General features: G+C 37.9%; 1 protein-coding gene across 1 annotated transcript in view; it reads right to left on the bottom strand.

The window, feature by feature from the left end:
• Positions 1–26,268, bottom strand: part of LOC126272342 (spatacsin) — a 324,204-nt gene that overhangs the window by 193,446 nt on the left and 104,490 nt on the right. Inside the window, exons 12-13 of the mRNA XM_049975137.1 lie at positions 10,254–10,581; positions 4,082–4,732 (exon numbers count right to left, since the gene is read on the bottom strand). Of these exons, the coding sequence (XP_049831094.1) occupies positions 4,082–4,732; positions 10,254–10,581 (979 nt within the window). The remainder of the gene's footprint in view (positions 1–4,081; positions 4,733–10,253; positions 10,582–26,268) is intronic.

Consider the following 26,268-nt stretch of genomic DNA (forward strand, 5'->3'; position numbering starts at 1 on the left):
AGCAAACCAGAGAAATGGATAGGCAAAATTTGATTATTAGGTTATTTATTTTCATCTGAGCACAATCAGTATTTTTACTTAAACTTAAACAAAAATCAAAAGTATTTTTCAAATATTCCATATTTGCCCCTGACTGTACATTTATTACGATGTCCAGTATTGCACTTTCAACATTTTGCTCATTTTCATGTGGTTATAGCTGCAATCAAGATTAATATCAACATTAGACATATCGCTAATGGAAACACAAATGAGGGTGGTTTCATAGGTTTGATAAATTTCCACGAAAGAATGGAACATTTTTGTTGCATCTTCTTGGTTGGTAAGCTGGATTATTCCAAGGATCGTATAAAGAATTTCAACATAGTACAGCTTACAGCTCATTGTTGACAGCCATCTGAATTGGTCAGTGTGCCTACTGTGATTGAAAATGGAGAAAACTGCAGTTATGAAACATTTTCATTTGAAGGGTTGGACTGCCAAACAAATCAAAACAGAATAGGACAAAGTTCACGCAAACCCTGTACCATCACTGAAGACCATTTTCTTTTGGATTAATGAATTTAAATGTGGTTAGACAAGCTCCAAATATGAAGCATGCTCCAGCTGTCCAACTGAGGTCCCCACAAAGAAAAACATTGGTTTAATCCACAATATGGTAATGCAAGACGGCCAAATAAAAATTCGTGAGGTAACCGAGATTGTACAGATCTCAACTGAGTGCGTGCATAGTATTCTGCATGGACAATAGTCTGTGAAGAAGCTGTGTGCGAGCTGGATGCTGTGATTGCTCACAGTTGCCCAAAAGTGCATCTGGCACATTTCAACACAATGTCTGGTGATGTTTAATCACAATCCGAAAGACATTTTGCACCAGTTTGTGACTGTTTATGAAACCTGGATCCATCATTACACACCAGAGGCAAATCAGCAGTCAAAACAATGGACAGAGGCTAGTGAAAGTGCACCAAAGAAGACAAAGACCATTCTATCAGCTGGTAAGGTAATGGCCACTGTATTTTGGGATCTCCTACGAATAAAGGCAGAAGCATAACTGGACCCAACTATGCTTCATTGTTCAATCATTTGAAACCTGCGTTGGCTAAAAAAGAACAAGACTGGCACACAAAAAAGTGCTCTTTCACCAGGATAATGCACCATCCCACACATCAATAGCAAAAATGCATTAATTGGGCTTCGAACTGGTTGATCAACCACCCTATTCATCAGTCTTACCTCCAAGTGACTTCTTCCTGTACCTTAACTTGAGACTTCAACTTTCTGTGAAGAAATTTTCATTAAATGAGGAAGTGATAGTTCTAGTCAATGAGTATTTTTCAGAGTTTGACAGAACCCCTTAAAGGAGACTATGTGGAGAAATATGATGAATTGTTTACAAAACAAACATTTCTTTTTTTGCTTTTTTACCAGACTTCTCAAACCACCCACACAATACAGCCATGAAAATCAAACTAAAAATTTCTCACATCCTGAATACAGAGCAGTAGTCAGCATTAGTAAAAAGAACAAAAATGGCATGACCATCTGTGGCTCATGTCAGCCTTTGTCACATACACTATCCGTATAAAGTATAAAATACATCATCGCAATATGAGAACGTTTCATAAAAACACACAGATAAATGCAGCTCTGATTTTACAGCTGTGTGACGGACAAGATAAAAAACTCATGAAAGTTAATTTTTGCTTACTGTACATGTCAGTAATAAACTCTGTAGTGGTCAAAACTGCTGGGAATCAGCTCTAATGTCCTTAACGCCATAACCAGGACAACATTTAAGGTGCAGGCAGGAATCCTAATACAAAATTCCTGATATAAGACCTTTGTAAGCATAGATAAGTATCCTCTTAGGTTCCGGTAATAGGAAATGAAGAACAATAAAATTTTATTAACAGTGAAAAAAGACAACTGCATGTCCGTAAAACAGAAAATATACTAAAATGTTACATGATCATGAAGGTACATACAACAATGTGCAATAGTTACAAAAGTTCTGGTATTACATAGCGGTCTGGACTATAGATAATACACTGAGTTGACAAAAGACTTGGGACACCCCCTAACATTGTGTTGCACCATCTTTTGCCTGCCATAGTGCAGCAACTTGACATGACATGGACTCTACAAGCCTTTGGAGATACTCTGCCATGCCGCCTATATAGCCATCCACAATTGAGAAAATGTTGAGTGTGCTGGATTTTTGCACAAACTGATCTCCTGATTATGTCCCATAAATGTTGGATGGGTGACTAAATCATTTGCTTGAACTGTCTGAAATGTTCTTCAAACCAATAGAAAAGAAATTATGGCCTGGTGCACTGTCATACATAAAAATTCCATGAATGGCTGCAAACAGTCTCCACACTGCTGAAAAATTCCAGTCAATTATTGGTTCAGTGGAATCAGTGGGCCCAGTCCATTCCATGTAAACACATCTCATACCATTGTAGAGCCACCACCAGCTATCACAATGCCTTGTTGACTACATGGGACCTTGGTTGGTTGGTTGGTTGGTTTGTTTTGGGGGAGGAGACCAGACAGTGAGGTCATCGGTCTCATCAGATTAGGGACAGATGGGGAAGGAAGTCGGCCGTGCCCTTTGAAAGGAACCATCCCGACATTTGCCTGGAGCGATTTAGGGAAATCACAGAAAACCTAAATCAGGATGGCCGGACGCGGGATTGAACCGTCATCCTCCCGAATGCGAGTCCAGTATGCTAACCACTGCGCCACCTCGCTCGGTATGGGACCTTGGGCTCATGGGGTCTGCTCTACACTCGAGCCCTTCCATCATCCCTTACCAACTGAAGTTGGGACTCAACTGACAATAGTTTTCCACTCAACTAGAGACCAATCAATATGGTCATGAGCCTGTGCAAAGTGCTGTAAACAATATTGTGCTGTTAGTGAAGGCATTAGCATTGGTCATTTGCTGCCACAGCACATTAACACCAAATTTCGCTCCACTATCCTAACAGATACGTTCATCGGACATCCCACATTGATTTCTGTGGGTATTTCATGCAGTGTTGCTTGTAATTGTATTATAAATTTTTGACATGTCTCCTGCAAGCAAACAAAATAGACTGCAAATGTACATCATGAGATGGATAAACCATAATTCCACAATTGTCTATTAGCACTGACAACTCTAGCAAACAGTGCTGCTCTCGGTCATTAAGTGAAGGCAATCATCGTCCACTGTGTTGCCCGTGGTGAGAGGTAACGCCTGAAATTTGGTGTTCTCAGCACACTGGTGACAGATCTCAGAACATTGAATTCCCTAATAATTTCCTAAACGGAATGTCTGATGTATCTAGCACCAATTACCATTCTGTTTTGAATATCTGTCAGTTCCCATCTTGTGGCCATAATTACGTTGGAAACCTATACATGTGAATCAGCTGAGTGCAAATGACATCTCCGACAATGTACTGCCCATTTACACCTTATATATGGGATGGTGCTGCCATCTGTTTATGTGTATGTCACATGTATTTCATGTAAAATGTGGGTTCTGTGTGGGTGTCATGCCACAAGGAACCATACAGTTCAAACAAATTTGTATGTGCCAAATATAAAAGCATGATCACTGTACTACTATGTTAAAAGCACCATCCTTACACTTGTTTAAGAGTATAACGTTTCATAATCTTTAATGAACATGTCCTGTATTATCTTACTTATTAGGCGGGATGTCAAATGTTGAATACATGCAAACATCACACCACAATACAACTAAACGGTTCAAACACATTACTGTGTGTCAGATGATTGCAGCTGTAACTTGGAAATGACCAAAAGGTTGAAACTGCAATAATGGGTATTGTACGGCAAATATGAAGAGATTTAAAGGTCTATGAGTCTATGATAAATTGTACAAATTGGAAGTAGTTCTTTACATTACACATGAGAAATTACTAATATTTAGCAAAACATGGACAAATCAAACCTAATGAAATTTTTAATGTACACTTGAGTTGAAGACTGAGTACTGGAGAACTCAGCACATGCAATGAGAAATACATTCTGCAGAAAAAGTGCTGAGAAAAATACTTACTGCTGCCAAGAAAAAAATTTCTGGCTATCAAATGGTGTACAGTCCTGCAGTAATTCATACACGGTGATATCTGGCACTTCATCAGTTTTTCTTTGAGACATCAGAGACATTTCTAAAAGAGGTAACTTCTGCAAGGTTGACTGAAAGATTTCTTTTGTTACAGGTGAATTTTCTAGCTCCCCTTGCTCATACACAGCTGAGAGACTCTCACCACTGAACATTATCAATGCAATAACAACAAGTGGATGTTGTTTTAAAAATATTTCTACATTGTTATTCCCTAGGTACTGTATGGTTTTAAGTATTAGATTATAAATGAATGCTGCATCTGTAGTATTAGGATTGAAATCTCTGAATGCCAGCCACAATTTAAACCAATGTAACTCGGTACTTTCACTGTCAGGAAATGCTTCACACAGTTCCTGAATTTGTTCTTCCGTGTATTTACTGTCTTCCAAGCACACATATGGCAAATTATATAATTTATGCTTGAGTATGAGCTCTGTCAATAGCTGGTGAACACTTTGCAAACTTGTATTAGCTGTTGGTGCATTTAGAATATCCTTCAGCCTGTGTAATGATGATGCCCTGGCAAGTCTTCTGAGTATGCTGGAAATTCTAGTTTTTTCGTGACTATCGAAGACTCCAAACCTGTAAAAATGTTTGCACATAAAATCATAAATGTATATTAGATGAAGGAACAATATTAGCTGAAAGAGTTATTTAGGCTGTCGCAAAGTTTTCAATAAACTGGCACAAAATTCTACATAAAGAATGAATCATGGATCATTATTCATAATGATTTTCCTCAGCACAGACATTGTCATTGTGTATTTGTGGTTATTCGTCAATTACATCAATAGAAAACTCTAGCACTGTATATCCAAACTTGCACTGTCTGGGCACCATTTCTTGTAAATCATGTCTGAAGCACAGACCACAATTTGTATGGAAGAGGATAACAAGCTGTAATGGAATGTTTTCATCTTTGATGATATTTCTTTGCATTACAGATGTTGAATACAACTGGAAGGGTAAATGAAGTCTAGAAAATCTGTTTTACACATCATTTGATTCCCAGTCACAGCCAATATGAAAAAATAGTTGCTACGCATGTAGAAGCTGAAAACTAAATAAAAAATACTGCAACCAGCAGTGAGCAGAGCATGTGCTTGGAAGATGCTACTGCAAGATACTTCTTTGACAATTTTAACAGCCTGTCATCTTTTAACAGAAAATGAATCATATGATGGAGATTGTGGCTTTACACTCTGTTAAGAAAAGTAGGAAGATAAGTCTGCTAGAAATTGGCACACAAAAGCCACAGAATGCCACTTAGTATTAAATGACTGAATTCAATTTTGTTTTTCTCCTTTGTTAAATAAGTTTTGCTTACAAATAATAGGTTGAAATTTCAAAATCAACATTATTGTTCATTAGTTGTTAAAGGTGCCTCTTCATAAAAAAGGTTTCTTTTTTAATTAATGTAACTATTTCTACATAAAAAGATAATGCTTTCCTGCTTAGACATTCTGAATGTCATCATTTTTGTGTGTTGTGTAAAAAATATCTATTTTAGTGTATGTATGAAGACCGAAGTGATGAATGATAATTTGTACCAATGTCAGGATTTGAACCTGGGTCTCCTGTTCATCAGGCAGAGTCTTAAAAAGGTGTCTGGAACCATATAGTCTCATTTAATGTCTGTTTATGTCACATGAAGATGGCCTACGAAACAGAAAACAGATTAGTGAACAAACAAATAGAATTTTGTAGAATATCTGGAAATGTTTCCTATTATAAACACTTATGAGGGGTTACCCAAAAAAGAACCAGAATTATTTTTTAAAAGCTATATATTGTCAAACTGTTTGCAAAACAACCTTATCCCCTTCAAAATAGTCTCTACTTCAACCAACACATTTGTCCCACAAGTGCTTCCACTGTTTGAAGCTTTTTTGTAGTCATTTTTAGAAATGGCTGAAAGCTTCTCCCTTCAGCCCCCCCCCCACCCCACCCCCCGCCCCCCACCCCCCACCCCAAATATTGTCCACCACCGCTCGTGGTCTCACGGTAGCATTCTCGCTTCCCGAGCACAGGGTCCCAGGTTCGATACCCGTTGGGGACGGATTTTCACCTGCCCCGAGATGACTGGGTGGTGTTGTGTCGTCTTCATCATCATCATCATAATTCATCCCCACTGTGGTCGGAGGAATGCAACGGCAAACCACCTCCATTAGGACTTTGCCGAGGACGGCTGTGTGGGTCTCCCGCATCGTTCCCCTACGCTCTGTCAAGAAGAATGGGACTTCATTTCCATTTCTTCAAAGTTGTCAAATCAGTACCTTTTCATGCCCCTTTTCACATGTGGAAATAAGAAAAAGTCGCATGGAGCCAGGTCAGGCGAGTAACGTGCATGGTGCAGTGGAACCAAGCCATTTTTAGCCAGAAACTCTCTAATAGAGGTGGCTGTGAGTGGAGGTGGGTTGTCATGGTGGAAGAACCAGTCTCCTGTCTGCCACAAATCACGTCTCTCTTGATGAATACTATAGTGGAATCTTCTTAAAACTTCCAAGTCCATGATTTGATTAACAGTTTCACCTGGTGGAACAAACTCTGAATGAACTATGCCCTTGGCATCGAACAAGCAAATCAGCATTGTTTTGATGTTCAATTTGACTTGAGGACATTTTTTTGGATGGGGTGACAATTACGTCTTCCACTGGCTTGACTGATGCTTTTTTTCTGGGTCATACCCATAGCACCAATAATGACCTTTCATAGAAAATCTGGATCAGTTTCAAGCTATTGTTTCGAAGTATGACATGTTTTAACTCATCATTCCTTTTGATTGTCAGTCAGAATCCAAATAACAAACTTGGCAGCAACCGTTTTCATTGTCAAGTCTTCAAAATTTGCTGAACTTAGCTCCAATATAACCCACTAATCTCTGACCTGCTGATCAATTGGTTGACGGTCTCTGAACACAAGCTCTCAAATTTTTTTAAAATATTTACATTGATTCAGGCATTTGATGGACATCCAGAACAAAGTTCATCATCAGTTGCCATGTCACCATTTTTAAATCAAGCAAACCACTCGTACACTTGAGTTTTTCCTGCAGATTCATCTTGGTAAGCTGTTTTCATCATTAAAACAGTTTCAGTATCATTTTTATTGAGCAGAAAACAAAATTTTACAGCTGCTCATTGTTCACTTAAACTTTCCTTCATAAAAAATGAAACAAGAAAAGATCAGCGCTAGCAAGGACAATCACTGCAGATGAACAGAGCAAGCCAGGTCAACAACTTAGGCAGCACTGAACTGGCTATGAGTTGCACGACATATGTCTAGCGGTAGAAATGCATATTACACAAGCTCTGTCCATGGCAATGTAATTCCAGTATTTTTTGGGTACCCCCTTATCCACAGGAATATCATTTTACAATGTGTTCTGGGGAACTTTCACGTGGGAGGCAGATAGGGAAATGGAACATCTGCCTTTGGGGCATATACATATTGCTTCCTTCTGACATGTATTAAGCAACTGTTGAATATTGGGATTTATTTGAAAATTTGAAGTGAATGAAGTCTTGAAATTCAACAAAGATTTCAATTTTTTATTCAATCTCAGACAGAAAATTCATCAGTCTCAAACAAGTTTTATCAGTTTTGACACTATTTTACCCATACTGAAATAATGAATGGAGTCACTTAAGTAGTCCTCAGATAAACCAACAGAGCAATCTGGAACATGTGTTGAATCTGGAGGTTCACATTCTCAATTTCTCGTATCTGGCATATTATCATCAGGATTGAGATTGCTCACATTTTCAATTGGGTGGTGCTCATTGACTTTAAAAGTAATAGTTGCATTCTCTTCCTACAAAATATTCTGATCCATTTTATTTTATAATATTTCTGAAACTTTCATATTTTGCGAGAGGAACATATGAATCACTGGTGTCACCTACAGAGTCACCTACAGAATCATCTGCGTAATTTGTCTGCTTCTATGAGACACACATGCAAAGATTTTTACAGCTATTATGCTCTAAAAAATAACAGCCTGAGTTAGGAACTAATACATGCTAGGACTTTCTTGTTGAATGTAATTTATGAAAAGAGTTGTAAAAAGAGCAGCTACCTATCTTCACAAACAAGCAAACAGCCAGAAAATAATGATACAATGAAGGCACCATAATAAATCAAATCCAAATTTATACTGTATAAATTATACATCTATACTCAGAAAAAATTTTGAACAAGTAAAATAGTAGTTTACAAAGAAAGAAAACTACACTGAAATGAGCTGAAACCACACTCAAAAAGAAGTAATTTGGTAGTTGTGACTTTATCAACAAATTTATTCACTCCAAATTCCTTGAAGCAAACTCACTAAAACATAATTTAAGTTGCAGCATAGTCAAGTAACTAAAAATGTCATGCAAAAGAACTTAAAGAATACAATCAATTATCTGCCTGTGAGGCACAGCAATGCAAGTTCAGGAGCATTTGCCTGTGCGACAGTGTTTGGCTGAAATGGAAGCAAGTTTTGTTGAGTAAATCACCACGATGAGGCACATGACCTTCACTGTACTATGACTAAATACCTCCCTCGCATCCCCTCATAGATGACAAATCCTGTCTCGCAGACATTCTACATTTATCCCACCCTCAAAAACTACCTATCCCCACCATACACAATCCAGAACCTAAGCAGACCAAAACACAGTCAGGAACCTTTCCTCCAAAAGCCTTAGCACTGCACAAATATCAATCCTTTCGAAAGGCCTCACTTTTTGCCCCACTACCAAATTCAGTCATGCTGAACTTGTTAAAAACCTTCTTTTCTCCTCCAGGTCCCTACAGTGGAAACACTTTTTCACCAGCAACACTGCCAATTAGACTCAACCAAAGACCAGTGTTCCAGTGTTGAACCCTCCCTGACTCTGTTCACTCTTCCATCCAACTGTGATACTCACTCACTGCCCCCCCCCCCCCCCCCTCGGAATCACCCCCTTATAAACTTTCCAGATTTTCTTAACGTCGAACCTTGCCTCACCATCATTCCCCTAATCCCTCAATATGCAAACTAACCTTACATCCATGGAAAAAAGCAAAAAAAAAAAAAAAAAAAAAATTGCAAACCACCACCTAAAAATTGATCCCGGCCTTATAATCCTACCTGCGAACAAATTAGAAGTATCTTTCCCCCTAGAATTGTGCCTATCTGCAATCAGCATCTCTGCTACATGATGAGTAGCAATTATTGTTTTCATAATATTGTTACATTATTACAATTACATACTTTGACCTTCAAGCAATATTTGTCCATTTACAGGCAAGATGTTGCATTATACTGCATTGGTCCCAACTGCAGCCAAAAAACAAGGGAAGTATTTCTTTTCAAAGCATAACTAACTAGCAAAACCGGCAATGCATCTTTATTGGCAAACACATATGATATACATCCTAATCTGGGGTATCGCTGGGAACTGCGTCAACACGCAAACTGTGGCTCCTCATTGTGATTTTGCCCATTTTGAAGGTTTGGGACTCAAAAATGTTAAAAAAAAACATATAGAATATAAACAAGAAAGGCTCCTTCATTTTCATTTTTATTGTTTTTAAGTTTCTTTAAATGTCTGTATACAATACAATTACAAAACTTAAAAAAATACAGCATTTTTTGTTTTTTGGATATTGTGCGGTAAGAGTATCAACTGGTTTTCATCTGATTTTCTGAATTACCGGTTCATGAATGCATAACATACAACTGACAATGCAAAAAACATTCTGATTACAAATCAATTTGAATGTCTGGCATTGAGCACTGTTTATTGTTATTGCACACTAAACTCTGATTGGTAAGTGAAGTCACTTCAAATAAATAGGTAAGTAAATAAGTCAAGAACTTTTCCAAAATTTTTGAAAACAATGTTAAAAATTTCCTGTTTATTTATTACTAAAGATATTTAAGGATGGTAATTCTTAGGCAGTTCACTGAACCAAGAGACAATGGAATATTCACATTTTTATAATAACAGGTCCCAAGGCAACAGAACATATCCATTAACAAGTTTTACCAAGTGGGATGATTTCGTTCATAAAGTTTAATTAAATATAGGGCATTACTTTAATTCACAAAATATTCATATTTATGACTAACCTGCTCAAATGGTCCAATACAAGATCTTTTGTTGTCTGCATTGCATCTTCAGATCTTATATTGTCTATCATAAACTGTGATATCTCCATTGAAGCAAACATTCTTGCTGCTTCAACAGAAGTCAAAACACACAAATTATCTTTCTCCATTTGATATGAAAGATCTTTCATAGCATTTTCCCATTGGCGTAAACAATCCAATGATTCTTCTGGAGGGTTACCATTGTTATAATAAGAATCAATCCAACATATCAAAATATCATCTCTGTTGTTACGCAGTAAATATTTCCAAGTAACATCTGGACTTAGAAGTTCTTGTAAATACGAACCTGCAAATTTTAAAAGCTTTACATAGCAGAGCTTGAGAGTAGCCCACCAAAACAAAATCTGAACCCAATGCAGATTACAATATGTAGTTATACAAATATAATTGCTTTAAATCAGTGGAGCTTTTTTACATCATCAACCAGTGTAGGTAACAAAATGCTTCTTTTGAATATCTCACTCATATATGAAAAACAGACTTCTCATACAAACACTGGTAGAGCCTAAGAGTGGGTAAATAGTTTTTGAAACTGGGAAGGTACATTGAATAAAGTATATACATAATTTATCTGCAGGACAGCTGATCACTGGAAGCCATTTGTATACCAATCATCTTTTGAAACTCGGTAGGAGCCTTACACTAACTGAACATAGGAAGAAATATTGGAATTTTGATTAAACTGAGAAATACTTCCACCCCACAACAAGCTTAAATTTAACTTTCATTTTGTCTTTCTGCATCATGTTACTATCATAGCATCTCAACAGATATTAGTGCTACTGCTGTCTGATGACCAATGATCCACAGATTTATTTTGTTCATCCCTATGCCCTAAAATGCAATCCTCACTACAACAACAGATGCTTCTTGACCTTGAGAATCTTACGCTTTAATGAAAACTGTTCTGGAGGTGTCATCCTTATAAAAAGCAATGACGTTAAACAACTGCCAAGATCCAGCCACAGTCATAAAGATTTCTTTTCTCTATCCTATTCTTTTTTAAGGAGAGTCCATATTTATGCAAAATATGTCAAAATATACATTATGGCAGATCTGCAGCTGTGACAAACTGTTCATGTACATAACATTCACGATAATGAAAAGGATAAATTGCTACTCACAATAAAGAAGATATGTTGCATTGCAGACAGGTATGATGATCATTTTCATAATATTGTTGATATTCCAACTAGGACTTTCCATTGTTTAACATTCATAATTAATGTTTAAGCTCTAAAACTACAAAGGGAATGAAGAGTTGGCCAGTAGACCCACTTGTCTTCAGCAGGTGAAATTTCATTACTGCTGATAGACACGTGTAAAAGTGGAAACACTAATCTCTGCTTTTGGAAATATTAATTGAATTAATTGAGGAAGCCTCAAGGCTAGATGAAATATGCAGGGCTGCAGAAGCAAGCTTAACTATGGGAAATACAGATGCCACCTACAGAAAAATTAAGGATACCTTAGGAGAAAATCAAAGCAACTGTTTGGATATCAAATACTGTGAGATCGGGTTTTTGGAAACCATCAACCAGATATCACACCCTGCAGCCATTCACCCTGGTGGGCCCTCACTTGTGAGTAACTGCCAAAAAACAATTCAGAATTTTGAGAATCATATGGGTTTTAATGTCATCAGGTGTGTATAAATTATTTTAATTATCAAATCTTTATGGAAATTACTTTGATTATTATTTGTATTCAATTCAATGATTTAAATGTAATTTTTTATTTCTGTTCCTTTGTCACTTCATTTCAATCATCATATCAACTATTTCATTGGCTCTCTGTTTCTTTCTATCATTCTCTTCTGCTTGAAATCTTTGTTGATGTCACTCTAATTTATTTTATGTATTAATTTTTATTTAATTTCTTCCATTTAATCTTCTCATTTTTTCATTAACGTTATTGCTTTCATTAGTTCTGTTCCTCATTTTGCTTGAATTTCATTTTACTTATAATCCCTTCTTTTGTTTAACTCTTCATCTGTGTTATTTTGCCAACAGTGCAGTAAGAATGAATACCGCATTTTAAATGTTTGTATGATGATTACCATCAAAAAAGGAAAGAAAAGAAAAAGAAAAAAGCACATCTTGCAACAAAAAATAAATTTTCGTCGCCATCGCACAGCAGATATAATGTAACCTTTTGTTTTTAAACAGACAGATCAGCATTTGCAAATATTTAAATATTATAGAAGATTATATAATTAAATTTACATTCATAAAAATTTTGAATAGAAAAATAATGATGTCATTAAAAAAACCAATTAGAGCAAATGAAAACATTCATATAGTGACTCAAAAGATGTGACAAAGGAAAAGAAAGAAATTAAAAAATTACGTTTAAATCTAATTGAATAATATAATGACCAACATCATTTCGATAAAGATTTAAAAATAAAAAAAATCTCTACCCTATCCATCACGCCATGGAACCAAATATACCATCACTCATTTTATAACACTACTGAGGGTCACATAAAAGTCTGAATTTTTTTTTAATTTACTCTGTAACGAGGACACACCAGGGTGAATGGCTGCATGGTGTGATTACCTGCAGTCTTAACATAAATGACCATATAGCATACTTGAGCACGGCATTATAGACAGTAAAGGGAAAATATATTGAGAGGAGATAGGAGACATGATACTGCAAAAAAGTGACAGAGCACTCACAGACCTAAGTTGAAACAAGGCTCCTGGAGAAGACATTCCCTCAGAATTACTGAAATCTCTTGCTGAGCCAGCCAGACAAAACCATTCCATGTAATGTACAAGATATATGAGACAGGTGAAATATCCTCAGGTTTCAACAAGAATGTAATATTACGGTATATTGATAATTTTTACTTATGGACCGTCTGACAGCAAATGAATGAAACACAATTTGAGTGCCATACGCGTTTCGCCTTTATTTTCTGCAAGGCATCATCAGTGGCCTGGAATATGTACGTATGTTAGCTATTTTATTTACATTTTTGTCATTGTGCCTACAGGTTATAAACAGTTCTGGTGGTTGGTATTTCCTATTTCCTATTCCTGTCAGATGGTCTATAAGTAAAAATTATAAATATACCGTAATATTACATGCAACTGAGGAAGACAGGACTATAAAAGTTGAAGAATGTAATAATTTAAATGCAAAGACTGCAGGTGCTGACAGTTGTGAATATATATTACTGAACAACCAGTTTAATAAGTTGTGGTTGCAAAATATTGATACTAATTATTTACAGATGAATGGAAAAACACAGAAACTGATCTCAATGAAGATTACTTTGGGCTTCGGAGAAATGTAGGAACATGTGAACATTTTAGCAGGTAGTAGGGTACAGAAAGGCAAACATACATGTGTTGTATTTGTAGATTTGGAGAAAGCTTTCAACAATTTTGACTGTATCAAACTGTTTGAAATTCTGAAAGTAGCAGAAATGAAACACAGTAAGCAAATTGATGTACTTCACTCATGATGCATGCAATTTCAGAGATTGCGCGTCCATACAGTTCACAGGCCTGCTTATAGAGGCCACCTGGGTCAGCCCCCTGGTACACTTTGGTGAGACCCCAGAGAAACAGTATTATTTAAGTGACAGCAAATCAGTGTTTGGCCTATCCTGTAAGCTGTATCACTGTTGTCCATTCAATATGTTCAATGCTCCGCACACATTGTATCTTATATTGGCTCTATAAAGTACTATGTTCCATAAATCGTGTTTGTTCTTGCTATAACACAAACCTTATTTACAACCTATACAGAAATTAGATTGCAGTTATAAGTTTCAAAAGTCTTGAAAGGGATGTATAATTGAGAAGGGAGTAACACAAGGTTGTAGCCTACTCCCAATTTTGTTCAACCCATACACTGAGCATGCAGCAAAGGAAACCAAATAGATATTTGGAAAGGGAATTAAAATCCTGCCAGAAGAAATAAAAGTGTTGAGGTTTGCCAATAACATTCTCATTCTGTTAGAAGAAGCAAAGAGCTTGAAAGAGCAACTGACAGAAATGGAGAAAGTCTTGAAAAGTGATTGTAAAATGAACACCAACAGAAGTAAAACAACAGAAATGAAATGAAAACAAAATTAAATCATATCAAATTGTTAGGGCTTCCGTGGCCACTTGTTGAGAAACTGCCTATTGGCTTCTGTCAAGGGGTCCTTCAGCCGACGTTCATCTAAAAAATTTTCTGATGCTTCACCAGCACGAGTGGCTGGCATTGTCAAAGCTTCACCCTTCATTGCCGAGCTCGCAGCCACAGACTATATGTACCTGGCACGCCAATGTCCGAAGGCTTCTCCACAGTCATTTCCGTTGCGGTTCTCCTCTTGCTACCTGAGGTGGTCGTTCGCTGCAGTATGGGAAGGCAGGATACGTTTACCTTAATGCTTTCCTCATTCTTGTTGAAACTGTTCACGTGTTTTTGTATTTCTACAGCTTCTCTGAACAAGCGCATGTCATAGTGCTTCTCTCCTGCCATAACTTCCGTGTCAGTGAATTTTATTATGTGGTCGGTGTCATTCAGTGCGTGCTCTGCCACGACCGATTCCTCCACCTGCCCCAACTTGCAATGTTGCTTATGCTCTTGGATCCTGGTGTTAATTGATCGTCCACTCATTCCGACAAAAACTTTTCTGCATGTGCATGGTATATGGTATATTCCCGACATTGCAAATGGGTCTCTTTTCTCCTTCACCAATCTAGGACACTCTTTGATCTTCTTTGTCGGTTTGAAAATTGTCTTTACGCCATGTTTGCGCAATATACGGTTGATTCTGTCCGTCACTCTGGGAATGTATGGCAGAAAGCCGTACCCGACATTTCTTTTTCTGGTTCCTTACTTCGCCGAGTGTTTTGCTCTGTTACACTTCTAATGTAATTTGTGGGGTACCCATTGCTCCTCAGAACAGTTTTCAGGTGTTGCAGTTCCCGTTTGAAGTGTTGCGGCTCACATATTCGTCCTGCTCTCATTACGAGCAAACTAATCATGCCTCTTTTCTGGCACAGGTGGTGGTTTGACAGTTTGTGCAGGTATCGGTCCGTGTGTGTCGGTTTTCGATACACGCAGAGTCCCTGGTTTTCGCTGTCCCTTCTGGCTGTAGAGAAGCACTATGACACGTGCTAGTTCAGAGAAGCTGTAGAAATACAAAAACCCGCAAACAGTTTCAACAAGAAAGAGAAAAGCCTTAAGGTAAACGGATCCTGGCTTCCCGTACTGCAGCGAACGACCGTCTCAGGTAGCAAGAGGAGAACTGCACCAGAAATGACCACGGAGAAGTCCTCGGATGTTGGCGCTCCAGGTACATATAGTCTACGGCCGCGAGCTCGGCTCCAGTTCACCACCGGCAATGGAGGGTGAAGCTTTGACAATGCAAGCCACTCGTGCTGGTGAAACATCAGACAAATCTTTAGATGAACGTCGGCCAAAGAAACTGAGACAGAAGCCAATAGGCAGTGTGTCAAAATTAAATCATGCCATGCCAAGGGAATTAGATTAGGAAATGGGACACTAAAACTAGTAAATGAGTTTTGCTATTTTAGCAACAAAATAACTGATGATGGCTGAAGTACAGAAGACATAAAATGTAGACTGGTTGTACCAAGATATCCATTTTAGAAGAGGAATTTATTAACATCTAATACAAATTTAAGTGTTGTGAAGTCTTTTCAGAAAATATTTGTCTGGAGCGTGGCCTTATACGGAAGTTAAATGTGTTGTGGATGAAATTAGGATACAATTTTATAACAAGAACACAACATTTTTAGCAATAGTGATCTTCTTCCTTTAATATCTAAAAGATAACTCATAGCACAACAAAAACTTCACAAAGCAAAAGGATGGAAAATAAAGGAAACTCTTATGAGCAAAGAAATTCACAACACAGAACGAAGCACCACCACAGGAGCGGAGAGGAAACACCGTTCTGATTTATTTATTTTAACACTTCCCCAAATGAAACTGTGGTGCACTGAACAACTTTTAAATAAAAAATAAGAAGTCAAACACATTAGTTATGAAGTCCTATCTAGGTACAGATTGCTTTAAACTTGTTTGATTTTAAAGGCTTTGCAAACATGTCACCAAGTTGATTTTCAGAACATACATATTCTACATTGATACATCCATTTTGATAGAGTTCCCGCACAAAATAGTACCATACTTCGATGTGCTTAGAGCATGTGAGGAACACTACATTTTTCACTAATTTAATGGCACTTCCATTGTCAATTAACAATAAGAGCGTGTTCCTATTTCCACTGATCTCCAACAGCAGTCTGTTGAGCCATACTAACTCGGTTCCTTCACTTGCAGCAACGAACTCCACTTCAGTGGTGGATAGCGCACAACTGATTTCTGCAGTTGAGTTGTCCATGATACAGCCGTGTTGCCAATCATTGAAACAAAACCATTTGTTGATCATCTTGTTTTAGTGTTGCCAGCAAAGTCAGCATCAGCATAGGCACAAAGTTTACCACCCAATTAAGTATAGAAAGACCTAAGTCTGAAGTACCATGAAGATGTCTGAAAATATATATATTATACAGCATTCCGATCAGAAGAAGTGGATCAAGCAACTTTTGATGCGACATAAGCGAGAGCTCGATGAGTAGAGCATGCCAAGTACATTAACGATCCCAAACAATAAGGGACACTGTTGTCAAGAGTACTGCTATCTTTACTGTCCAATTGTTCATTATCACGTGAAGTTTTTAATGGCTTTGCATCAGCCATGTTAAAACAATGCAGAATCTTCTCTGTATATGCTCGCTGTGGAATAAACAAGCCCGACTTGCATTGCCCTATTTGCATACCTAAAAATAAGCCTAAGGATCCCACTGTAATTTTGAATTCAGACTTTAACATATCTAAAAATGAATTCACTGCACTTTCAGTTGTCCCTGCAATAAGTCCATCATCAACATAAATAGCAAACAGCAATTTTTCTGTTTTGCTTTGTCGAATGTAAATGCAAGGATCTTCTGTCGAATTAATAAAGCCATTTTTTTCTCATGAATGAATGAAACTTATTATTCCAGCAATGAGGTGATTGCTTAAGTCCAAACAATGATTTCTTGAGGCAACAAACATGACCTGACCCGTCATCAAACCTTTCTGGCTAAGCCATGTATATTTCTGTATCCAAGTCACCTTATAAAAATACAGTTCTAATGGTGAATTGACCAAGTTTCAAATTTTCTTCTGTTGCAATCACTTTTACAGCATGAATAGCATCATAATGAGCAACTGGACTGAATGTTTCATCATAATCAAGACCAGCATGCTGAAATATACCTCGCACAACCAAGTGAGCACAGTATTGATCAATTGATCCATCAGGTTTTTATTTAATATGAAGCACCTATTGTTTTCCTATAGGCAGTTCTACCAAGTCCCAAGTATCATTTGCTTCAAATGCCTTCATTTCTTCTTTCATCGTATTAAACCATTCACTGGAATTACTACTTTCCATAGTTTCATTGAAGTTTGTCGGTGCAAATTAATTTTGTCAGGCAAATTAATGCATATGCTTCTTGAGAGTGGTGAGGCTGGTATCCTAATTCGTAGTCACTAAATTTTACTGGGGGACATATTTCACGAACTAGATGTTGATTTGGTAACTCATTTAAATAATCTAGTTTCAATCTGATCAACAGCAGATTCAGTTCCTGTCCAGTTTCTTCAGGTATGGATTTAAATTCCAATTCAATCGAATTTCCAGTTGTACATAGCTTTTCTGGTTGAAAGTCAACATTGTGTGATTTTATCACATGATATTTTGATGGAATGCACATTTTGTAACCACCTTTGTCATTCACTTAGCCAATGAAATGGGCAGGTATAGCCTTATCATCGAACTTCGAACGAAATTTCTTTGAAAAATAAACATAGCATTTTGATCCAAATATCCATGGATAGCTAAAACTGTTTAAGCACTTTGCCAGTCCACAATCTGAAATGTGTTTTACCTTCAACACTCGACTTCCCAGTACAATTGAGCAGAAAAACAACTGTGTCACATGCATGAGCCCAATATGATTTAGGTAACTTGCTACATGTTAACACTGACTGAGCTAATTCAACTATATGTTGATTGCTTGTTCAACAACACCATTTTTTTCAGGAGTGTTGGACATGTAAGACGAAGTTCAATACCATGGTCTCACAGCACAGCAGCTACGAACTTACAGTTAAATTCTCCTCCACAGTCAGACCGAAATTCTTTTACCTTATGACCAGCAGCATCACACTCCTTCAAAAACTTTTTCAAATTGTCAGTCACTTCCGATTTATTTCAAATGAAATATATCCAAATGAAATGAGAATAATCATCTTTGAGAATCACATAGTAATGAATACCCCTTATAGAGTCAACAGACTTGGGTCCATTAACGTCTGCACTGATCAACTCACCGACAGTTTGTGGATGATCTCTGCGATGACTAAATGGTTTATGGTGGGATTTGCCAAGAAAATATCCATCACAAAACGATGTGGTGTCAGAGCACTTAACTGATATACCTAAACAAGAGAGCACATCTTGTACATGATGTTTATCTTGGCGACCGAGTCTCTCATGCCAACATCGTAGTTGTCCTTCTGAAGTTGCTAAGTTAATAATTACCTGTAAATCCGGAGGACAAACTCACAAGTTCATCATGAATACTGAACCAACTAGTCTTTCTATTGTGACTATTTCATTATGTCACCGAGTGATAACACCTTTGATATCATAAGTCATATTATATCCATTTTGTGTAGCTTGACTGACAGAGAAAAGTTGGTGTCTGACGTCAGGTACATACCAGACATTTTCAAGCAAAGCAGGTGTCCAGCTATTGTTTATGAATATTTCAATATGAATGTGCAAAAATAACTTCTTTGTCAGCTGTCTGTGCACACTGTGGGATCAGAAACATTTTGAATGTAGCGAAATGTTGTTTATTTGGTGAAATATGATGTGTCGTGCCATAGTCAGAAATCCAAGAACCTGCACTATCAAAATTAACATGAGACAACAAGCTAGTGGCTAGAAATGTATTTGGTTTGTTGCTCACTTTTAAACTGGAACTCTAATTATTATTATTGTTAGCTGTCGCTTTTGCTTCTTCTGCGGCCATGCGCTTTCTGCAGTTCGCAATATTATGTCCAGCTTTCTTGCAATGCAGACATGTACAATTTGCTTTCTTCTTTGACTTACTCCCCTCAGTTGCAAATTTCTTCGGCTTTTGATGTTGCTCATTCAATTTTGATTTTGCGTAGAAAGCACCAGCTGCCTGTGTAGCTAGCGAATTCTCAATCGAACGCAAATTCTCAATTAGAAGCTGTGTCGTCTGTGCAGTTTCAGGAACACGATACCAGGTGGATCTTTAAAACTGATATTCGGGTCCTAATGTTTTGATAATATGATGGTGGAGCAGTGAAAGAGGCAAAGTTGCATTTGGAGTAATTTTTTCCAGTTCACTGCACTAGTCTTGGAAAACGTTCACAAGTAGCGACATAACATCATCTCTTGATGTTTCAAAGAAACAATCGAACAACATATATAGTTGCTGCAATGAAGATTGTTCATATCCTGAAGTAAGGGTATCCAAAATGTCTTTTGTGTCAGTCTTCTTTCTTCCGTGATAGTGGGTTCCACATCAAGTGCTGTTCCAATGATACGAGCTGCCCGAGCGTTGTCCTGTTGCCAGTGCCAGTATGTGGTGGACAATTTTTCTCATTCCGCTAATGATTGACACTGACGTGTACCATCTATAATGGAGTAAAGAGAGTGTTCCTTTAAAAAAAAGTTGAATCTGCCATTTCCATGTTTCCCACTGATCTTCACTTGGCAATTTGCAAATGTTTGTACAATTAATATCATCACTCAGTTTCAGCTTTGTGTCTGCCATTCCAAAAATTTTGCAGTCTCACCAATATCCTAGTGAATGGAAAAATAGTCTGGCAAACAAATACTATAATTCTCAGAACCTGAAGCGTTCAAGACCTGGACCCATCAACTGTTGTGTAAGAACTTAGGATATAATTTTATAGCAAGAACACAACACTTTTAGCAATAGTGATTATCTTACTTTACTATCTAAAAGATGACTCATAGCAACAACAAAAACTTCATAGAATAAAAGCATCAAAAATAAAAGAAACTCTTAGCGACAAAGAAATCACAACACAGAACTAAATACCAACGTAGGACAGGAGAGGAAAACACAGTTCTGATTTATTTACTTTAATACTGGCCAATACGCAGTTCACACAAGAAGAGAATGGACTCTTGTGAAATGTGGTGCAACAGGATAATGTTGAAGATTAGGTGGGTAGATTAGGAAGTACTTTTTGTAACATTACGCAAATACCAATTTTAATTCACTTCACATACAGGCAAATACAGACACAATGAACGATGTTGTAATAAGAACAAGCACATGAAATGGGTTACATAAATGCACAGTTTAACAGTTAACCATGGACCTTGTCATTGGTGGGGAAGCCTGCATGCCTCGGCAATAGAGATAGCGGTAACATAGGTGCAACGACAGTGGAGGGTTATCAGTTGAGAAGCCACACAAACATGTGGTTCCTGAAGAGGGGCAGCAGCCTTTTCACTAGTTGCAGGAGCAACAGTCTGGATTATTGACTGATCTGGCCTTGTAACAACTAATACATAAAAGTCCCAAAATGGACTTTATGTGCTGGTACTGCAAATGGCTGAAAGCAAGGGGAAACTACAGATGTAATTAAAACATGCCAGAGGTAAAATAGTCCCATAATCAGGCAGGTAGGTCAGAAAATTTAAAAGGGGAAACGGATAAACTGAAGTTAGATATAGTGGGAATTAATGAAGTTTGGTGGCAAGAGGAACAACACTTCTGGTCATGTGAATACAGGCTTATAAAAACAAAATCAAATAGGGGTAATGTGGGAGTAGTTTAATGATGAATACAAAAATACGAGTATGGGTATGTTACTACAAACAGTATGGTGAATGCTTTATTGTAGCAAAGACAGACAAGAAGCCCACACCTAAAACACTAGTGCAAGTTTATATGCCCACTAGCACTGCAGATGATGATGAGATTGAAGAAATATATGATGAGATAAAAGAACAAAAATCAAACAATGGAAAATCCAGGGTGGAATGTAAAGCTTTAATTGTGTGAATCTTTTTGTTGTGCCTATCACAACTCAGCATCTCCGCTATATGAGATAAAAGAAATTATTCAGATAGTGATGGAAGACAAAAATTTAATAGTCATGGGGGGCTAGAATTCGATAGTAGGAAAAGGAAGAGAAGGATAAGTAACAAGTGAATATGGAATGGGGCTAAGGAATGAAAGAGGAAGCTGCCTGGTAGAATTTTGCACAGAGCATAACTTAATCATAGCTAACACATGGTTTGAGAATCATGAAAAAACGTTGTGTAAGTGGAAGAGGCCTGGAGACACTGGAAGGTTTCAGACAGATTATTATGATAAGACAGAGATTTGGGAATCAGGTTTTAAATTGTACAACATTTCCAGGGGCAGATGTGGACTCTGATCACAATCTATTGGTTATGAAATATACAGTAAAACTGCAAAAAGGTGGGAATTTAAGGAGATGGGACCTGGATAAACTGAAAGAACCAGAGGTTGTAGAGAGTTTCAGAGAGAGCATTAGGGAACGATTGATAAGAACAGGGCAAAGAAATACAGCACAAGAAGAATGGGTAACTTTGAGAGTCGCAATAGTGAAAGGAGCAGAAGATCAGGTAGACAAAAAGACGAGGGCTATTAGAAATCCTTGGGTAACAGAAGATAAATTGAATTTAATTGATGAAAGGAGAACCTATAAAAATGCAATAAATGAAGCATGCAAAAAGGAATACAAGAGTCTAAAAAATGAGATCGACAGGAAATGCAAAATGACTTAGCAGGGATGGCTACAAGACAAATGTAAGAATTAGAGGCATATATCACAAGGGGTAAGGTAGATATTGCCTACAGGAAAATTAAAGAGACCTTTGGAGAAAAGAGAACCACTTGTATGAATATCAAGAGCTCAGATGGAAAACCAGTTCTAAGCAAAGAAGGGAAGGCAGAAAGGTGTAAGGTGTATATTGGGGGCCTATACAATGGCGATGTAATTAAGGAGAACATTATTCAAATGGAAGAGGACGATGATGAGATGGGAGATATGATACTACATGAAGAATCTGACAGAGCACTGAAAGATCTAAGTCGAAACAAGGTCCTGGGTAGATAACATTCCATTAGAATTGGGAGAGCCAGCACTGAGAAAACTCTACCATCTGGTGAGCAACATGTAGGAGACTGGTGAAATGCCTTTGACTTCAAGAAGAATATAGTAATTCCAACTCCAAAGAAAGCAAGTGTTAACAGATGCGAAAATTGCCCAGCTATCAGTTTAATAAGTCACAGCTGCAAAATACTAACACAAATTCTTTATAGATGAATGGAAAAACTGGTAGAAACTGACCTCGGGGAGGATCAGTTTGGATTCTGTAGAAATGTTGGAACACATGAGGCAATATTAACCCTACAACTTATCTTAGAAGATAGATTAAGGAAAGGCAAACCTACATTACTAGGAATTTTAGTCTTGGAGAAAGCTCTTGACAATGTTGATTGGAATACTCTCTTCCAAATTCTGATGGCGGCAGGCGTAAAATACAGTAGAGAGGGAAAGTCTATTTACAATTTGCACAGAAACCAGATGGCAGTTCTATGAGTCATGGGGCATGAAATGGAAGCAGTGGTTGGGAAGGGAGTGAGACATTGTTGTAGCCTATCCCCGATGTTATTCAATCTGTATATTGAGCAAGCAATAAAGTAAACAAAAGAAAAATTTGGAGTAGGAAGTAAAATCCATGGAGAAGAAATGAAAACTTAAGAAGTTTGCTGACAACATTGTAATTCTGTCAGAAACAGCACAGGACCTGGAAAAGCATTTGAATGGAATGGACAATGCCTTGAATGGAGGATATAAGATGAACATCAACAAAAGCAAAACAAGGATAATGGAATGTAGTCTAATTAAATCATGTGATGTTGAGGGAAAAGGAAAGTATTTCTGAAGAAGAGAAATTTGTTAACATCGAGTATAGATTGAAATGTCACGAAGTCTTTTCTGAAAGTATTTGTATGGAGTGTAGCCATGCACGGAAGCAAAACATAGACGATAAATAGCTTAGACAAGAAGAGAACAGAAGCTTTTGAAATGTGGTGCTACAGAAGAATGCTGAAGATTAGATGGAAAGATCACATAATTATAGAGGAGGTACTAAACAGAATTGGGGAGAAGAGGAATCTGTTGCACAAGTTGGCTAGAAGAAGGGATTGGTTGGTAGGACACATTCCGAGGCATCAAGGATTCATCAATTTAGTATTGGAGAGAAGTGCAGAGGGTAAAAGTCGTAGAAGGAGACCAAGGCAGGAATACACTAAACAGATTCCGAAGGATGGTTACTTGGAGATGAAGCTTGCACAGGATAGAACAGCATTGAGAGATGCATCAAACAAATCTGTAGTCTGGAGACAACAACAACATCAACAACAGTTAAGTGTTCCTTAGTCACAAAAACATTGGAGCAGCAAGGGCCTGGTGCAGTGCTTTATATACAATTGTCTGCACATGGCGCAGCACTTGCTGTGCCAGCTGTACCAAGTGAGGTGGAGTCTTTAGGCCGGCCACGCAGATGCATGCCGTTTAATTATGCGCGTTCAATGTATAGGGTTACACAACACTCCTTCCCCCCTTGGGGAAAACTGTTCACCGTGGAGATGTCCACATTTTTATCACAGGGGATGACATTTGCAGGCTGGTGAACAGTGAAAAGTAACACCCTTACACAAGAGAGCATGGAGGAGCTGAACCACCGTGGCCACATCAGGAAGAAATTTATGGTACTATGCAAAGTTTCTGAGAAAGGCTTGCAACTGTTTGAAACGGGTAGGACACTGCAAACTGTACCAGCAATTACATAGTGTACAGGCTTGACACCAGCATGCAAGACTTCAAAACTGAGGTAGACAATGGACAGCTGAAAGAAATTGTAATTTGTCCAAATTACAATTCAATATGGCAGCCTGTATCATAGTGAACAAGGTACAAAGGTTCTGCAAGTGTTCATCTATAGGGGAACCGCAGGCCACAATATAATTCAGGTAGTTAATGCACCCCAACATGGAAGCTGTGAGTTGCTCCAAAAATCATTGGAAAAGAGCACAGACACTAGCACTGCTGAATGACAGGCACTGCTATTGGCATCAGCTGAAGTGGTATTAACTATGAGGGTATGTTTGGAATCATTATCCAGGGGCAGCTGCAAGTAGGCTTCAAACAAATCTATTTTGGAAAAATATTGGCCTCCAGAAAGCTGAGCAAAGAGTTCATTCTGCTGGGTTAAGGAACAGATATCTATAACAGACTGCGAATATACAGACTTTTTAAAATCATTACTGAGCTGAAGGTTGCTGTTAGGTTTGGCAAAAATTACTAATGGAGTAGACTATTCACTGGAGGAGACTGTCATGACAACACCCAATGACATAAATTGATTGAGTACTGATTTCACTTGCTTTCATAAAGGAATGGGGTTAGAGCAGCCACAAAAAAACAGGCGTGTGCTGTTGGTTTCATTGTGAAGTGAGCCTTGAAATTTGTAGCACACCCTAAACCGTCCAAAAACAATGAGGAAAATTCTGAGCGTAGCCCATCCAGCTGTTGACACAAGTAGATCCAATACCAGATGCACTTCATCAGAAACAGAGACTCCAAATATTCTGAAGGTGCTTAACCCAAATAAGTTTTCAATCACGAGAAAAGGAACAAAGTCGGTGATCTCAGATCCACATATGTTTGATAATTTAACAAAGTCACTGCTGCACTCATGTCTACTTGCACTTGTGACATCTTGTCCATAACATGTGCGCCAATATATAATTTTTTGGAGCTACCATTACTTGAGAAACACTGTCCACATCTACGTTAAAGTCTGAGGCATGACAAGTTTGAGAGTTGCACAGTCCGATACACAATTCTATCGCCCAGTCCTTTGGGTACGCAGCCTGCTCATGCTGAAAAGAGCAATAAGTGCATGATGATAGGGGAGCACATGACTGCTGTTGTGATATTGACTGCAGCTGCTGCTGCTTAGCATGGAACTGTCCCACGCAAAATGGAGACCACGGTTGCACAGATGTGACATCATCTCCCCCATCCATGAGCTAATTGATGGCAGCTGATGTAGAGATGCAATGGTGGTTACTTCATACCATGCATCTATCTGATTTCCTATTTCCTTAGATACTTCGAAAGACTGGGCAATATTCAAACCCTCTGTGTGAGAGGGGTTTTCACATTGTAAATTGTGTTCATGAACTTCTCTGCCAGAGACGATGCATATTATAGCATCATGAATCATCAAAGCGGCATTTGCGTTGTGGTGAGCTTCAGTAACATACTGGCAACAACAAATAAGCTCATGAAGTTCCATTGCCCAAGCTCCGTATGGCTATTGTGGCTGCTTTTGACAATGGTAGAGCTTAACATAAGCAGCAATAACATGAGTACATTTGCAAAGGCAATTGGAGAGCAACTGGCACATTTCATGTAAAGAGAGATTAGCAGGTTCCTGCAGAGGAGATAGCTGACACAAAAGATGATAAACACAAAAATAAATCCATGGTAGAAAGAAAGCCTTGTGTATGTTGGGATCAGCGACACCAAAAGCTCAGAAATGTTGCCGAAAGAATTTTTCATATGTGTCCCGATCCTCTGCAGTATCATCACATGGAGGAAAAGATGTAGGTTGCATCAACAGTGGTGAACCTTGGCATATCAAAGAAGCTGCAAAATTATTTAGTGCCATGGAGAGGGCTTACTGCTGGCTGGTGACAGCTCACTGCTGTTCAACAAGAGATTGAGAATTGCTTCCACTGACATACAGAAATCCAGAAATGAAACA

Source organism: Schistocerca gregaria, chromosome 5, assembly GCF_023897955.1.
Source record: "Schistocerca gregaria isolate iqSchGreg1 chromosome 5, iqSchGreg1.2, whole genome shotgun sequence".
In the NCBI taxonomy this organism is placed as follows: domain Eukaryota; kingdom Metazoa; phylum Arthropoda; class Insecta; order Orthoptera; family Acrididae; genus Schistocerca; species Schistocerca gregaria.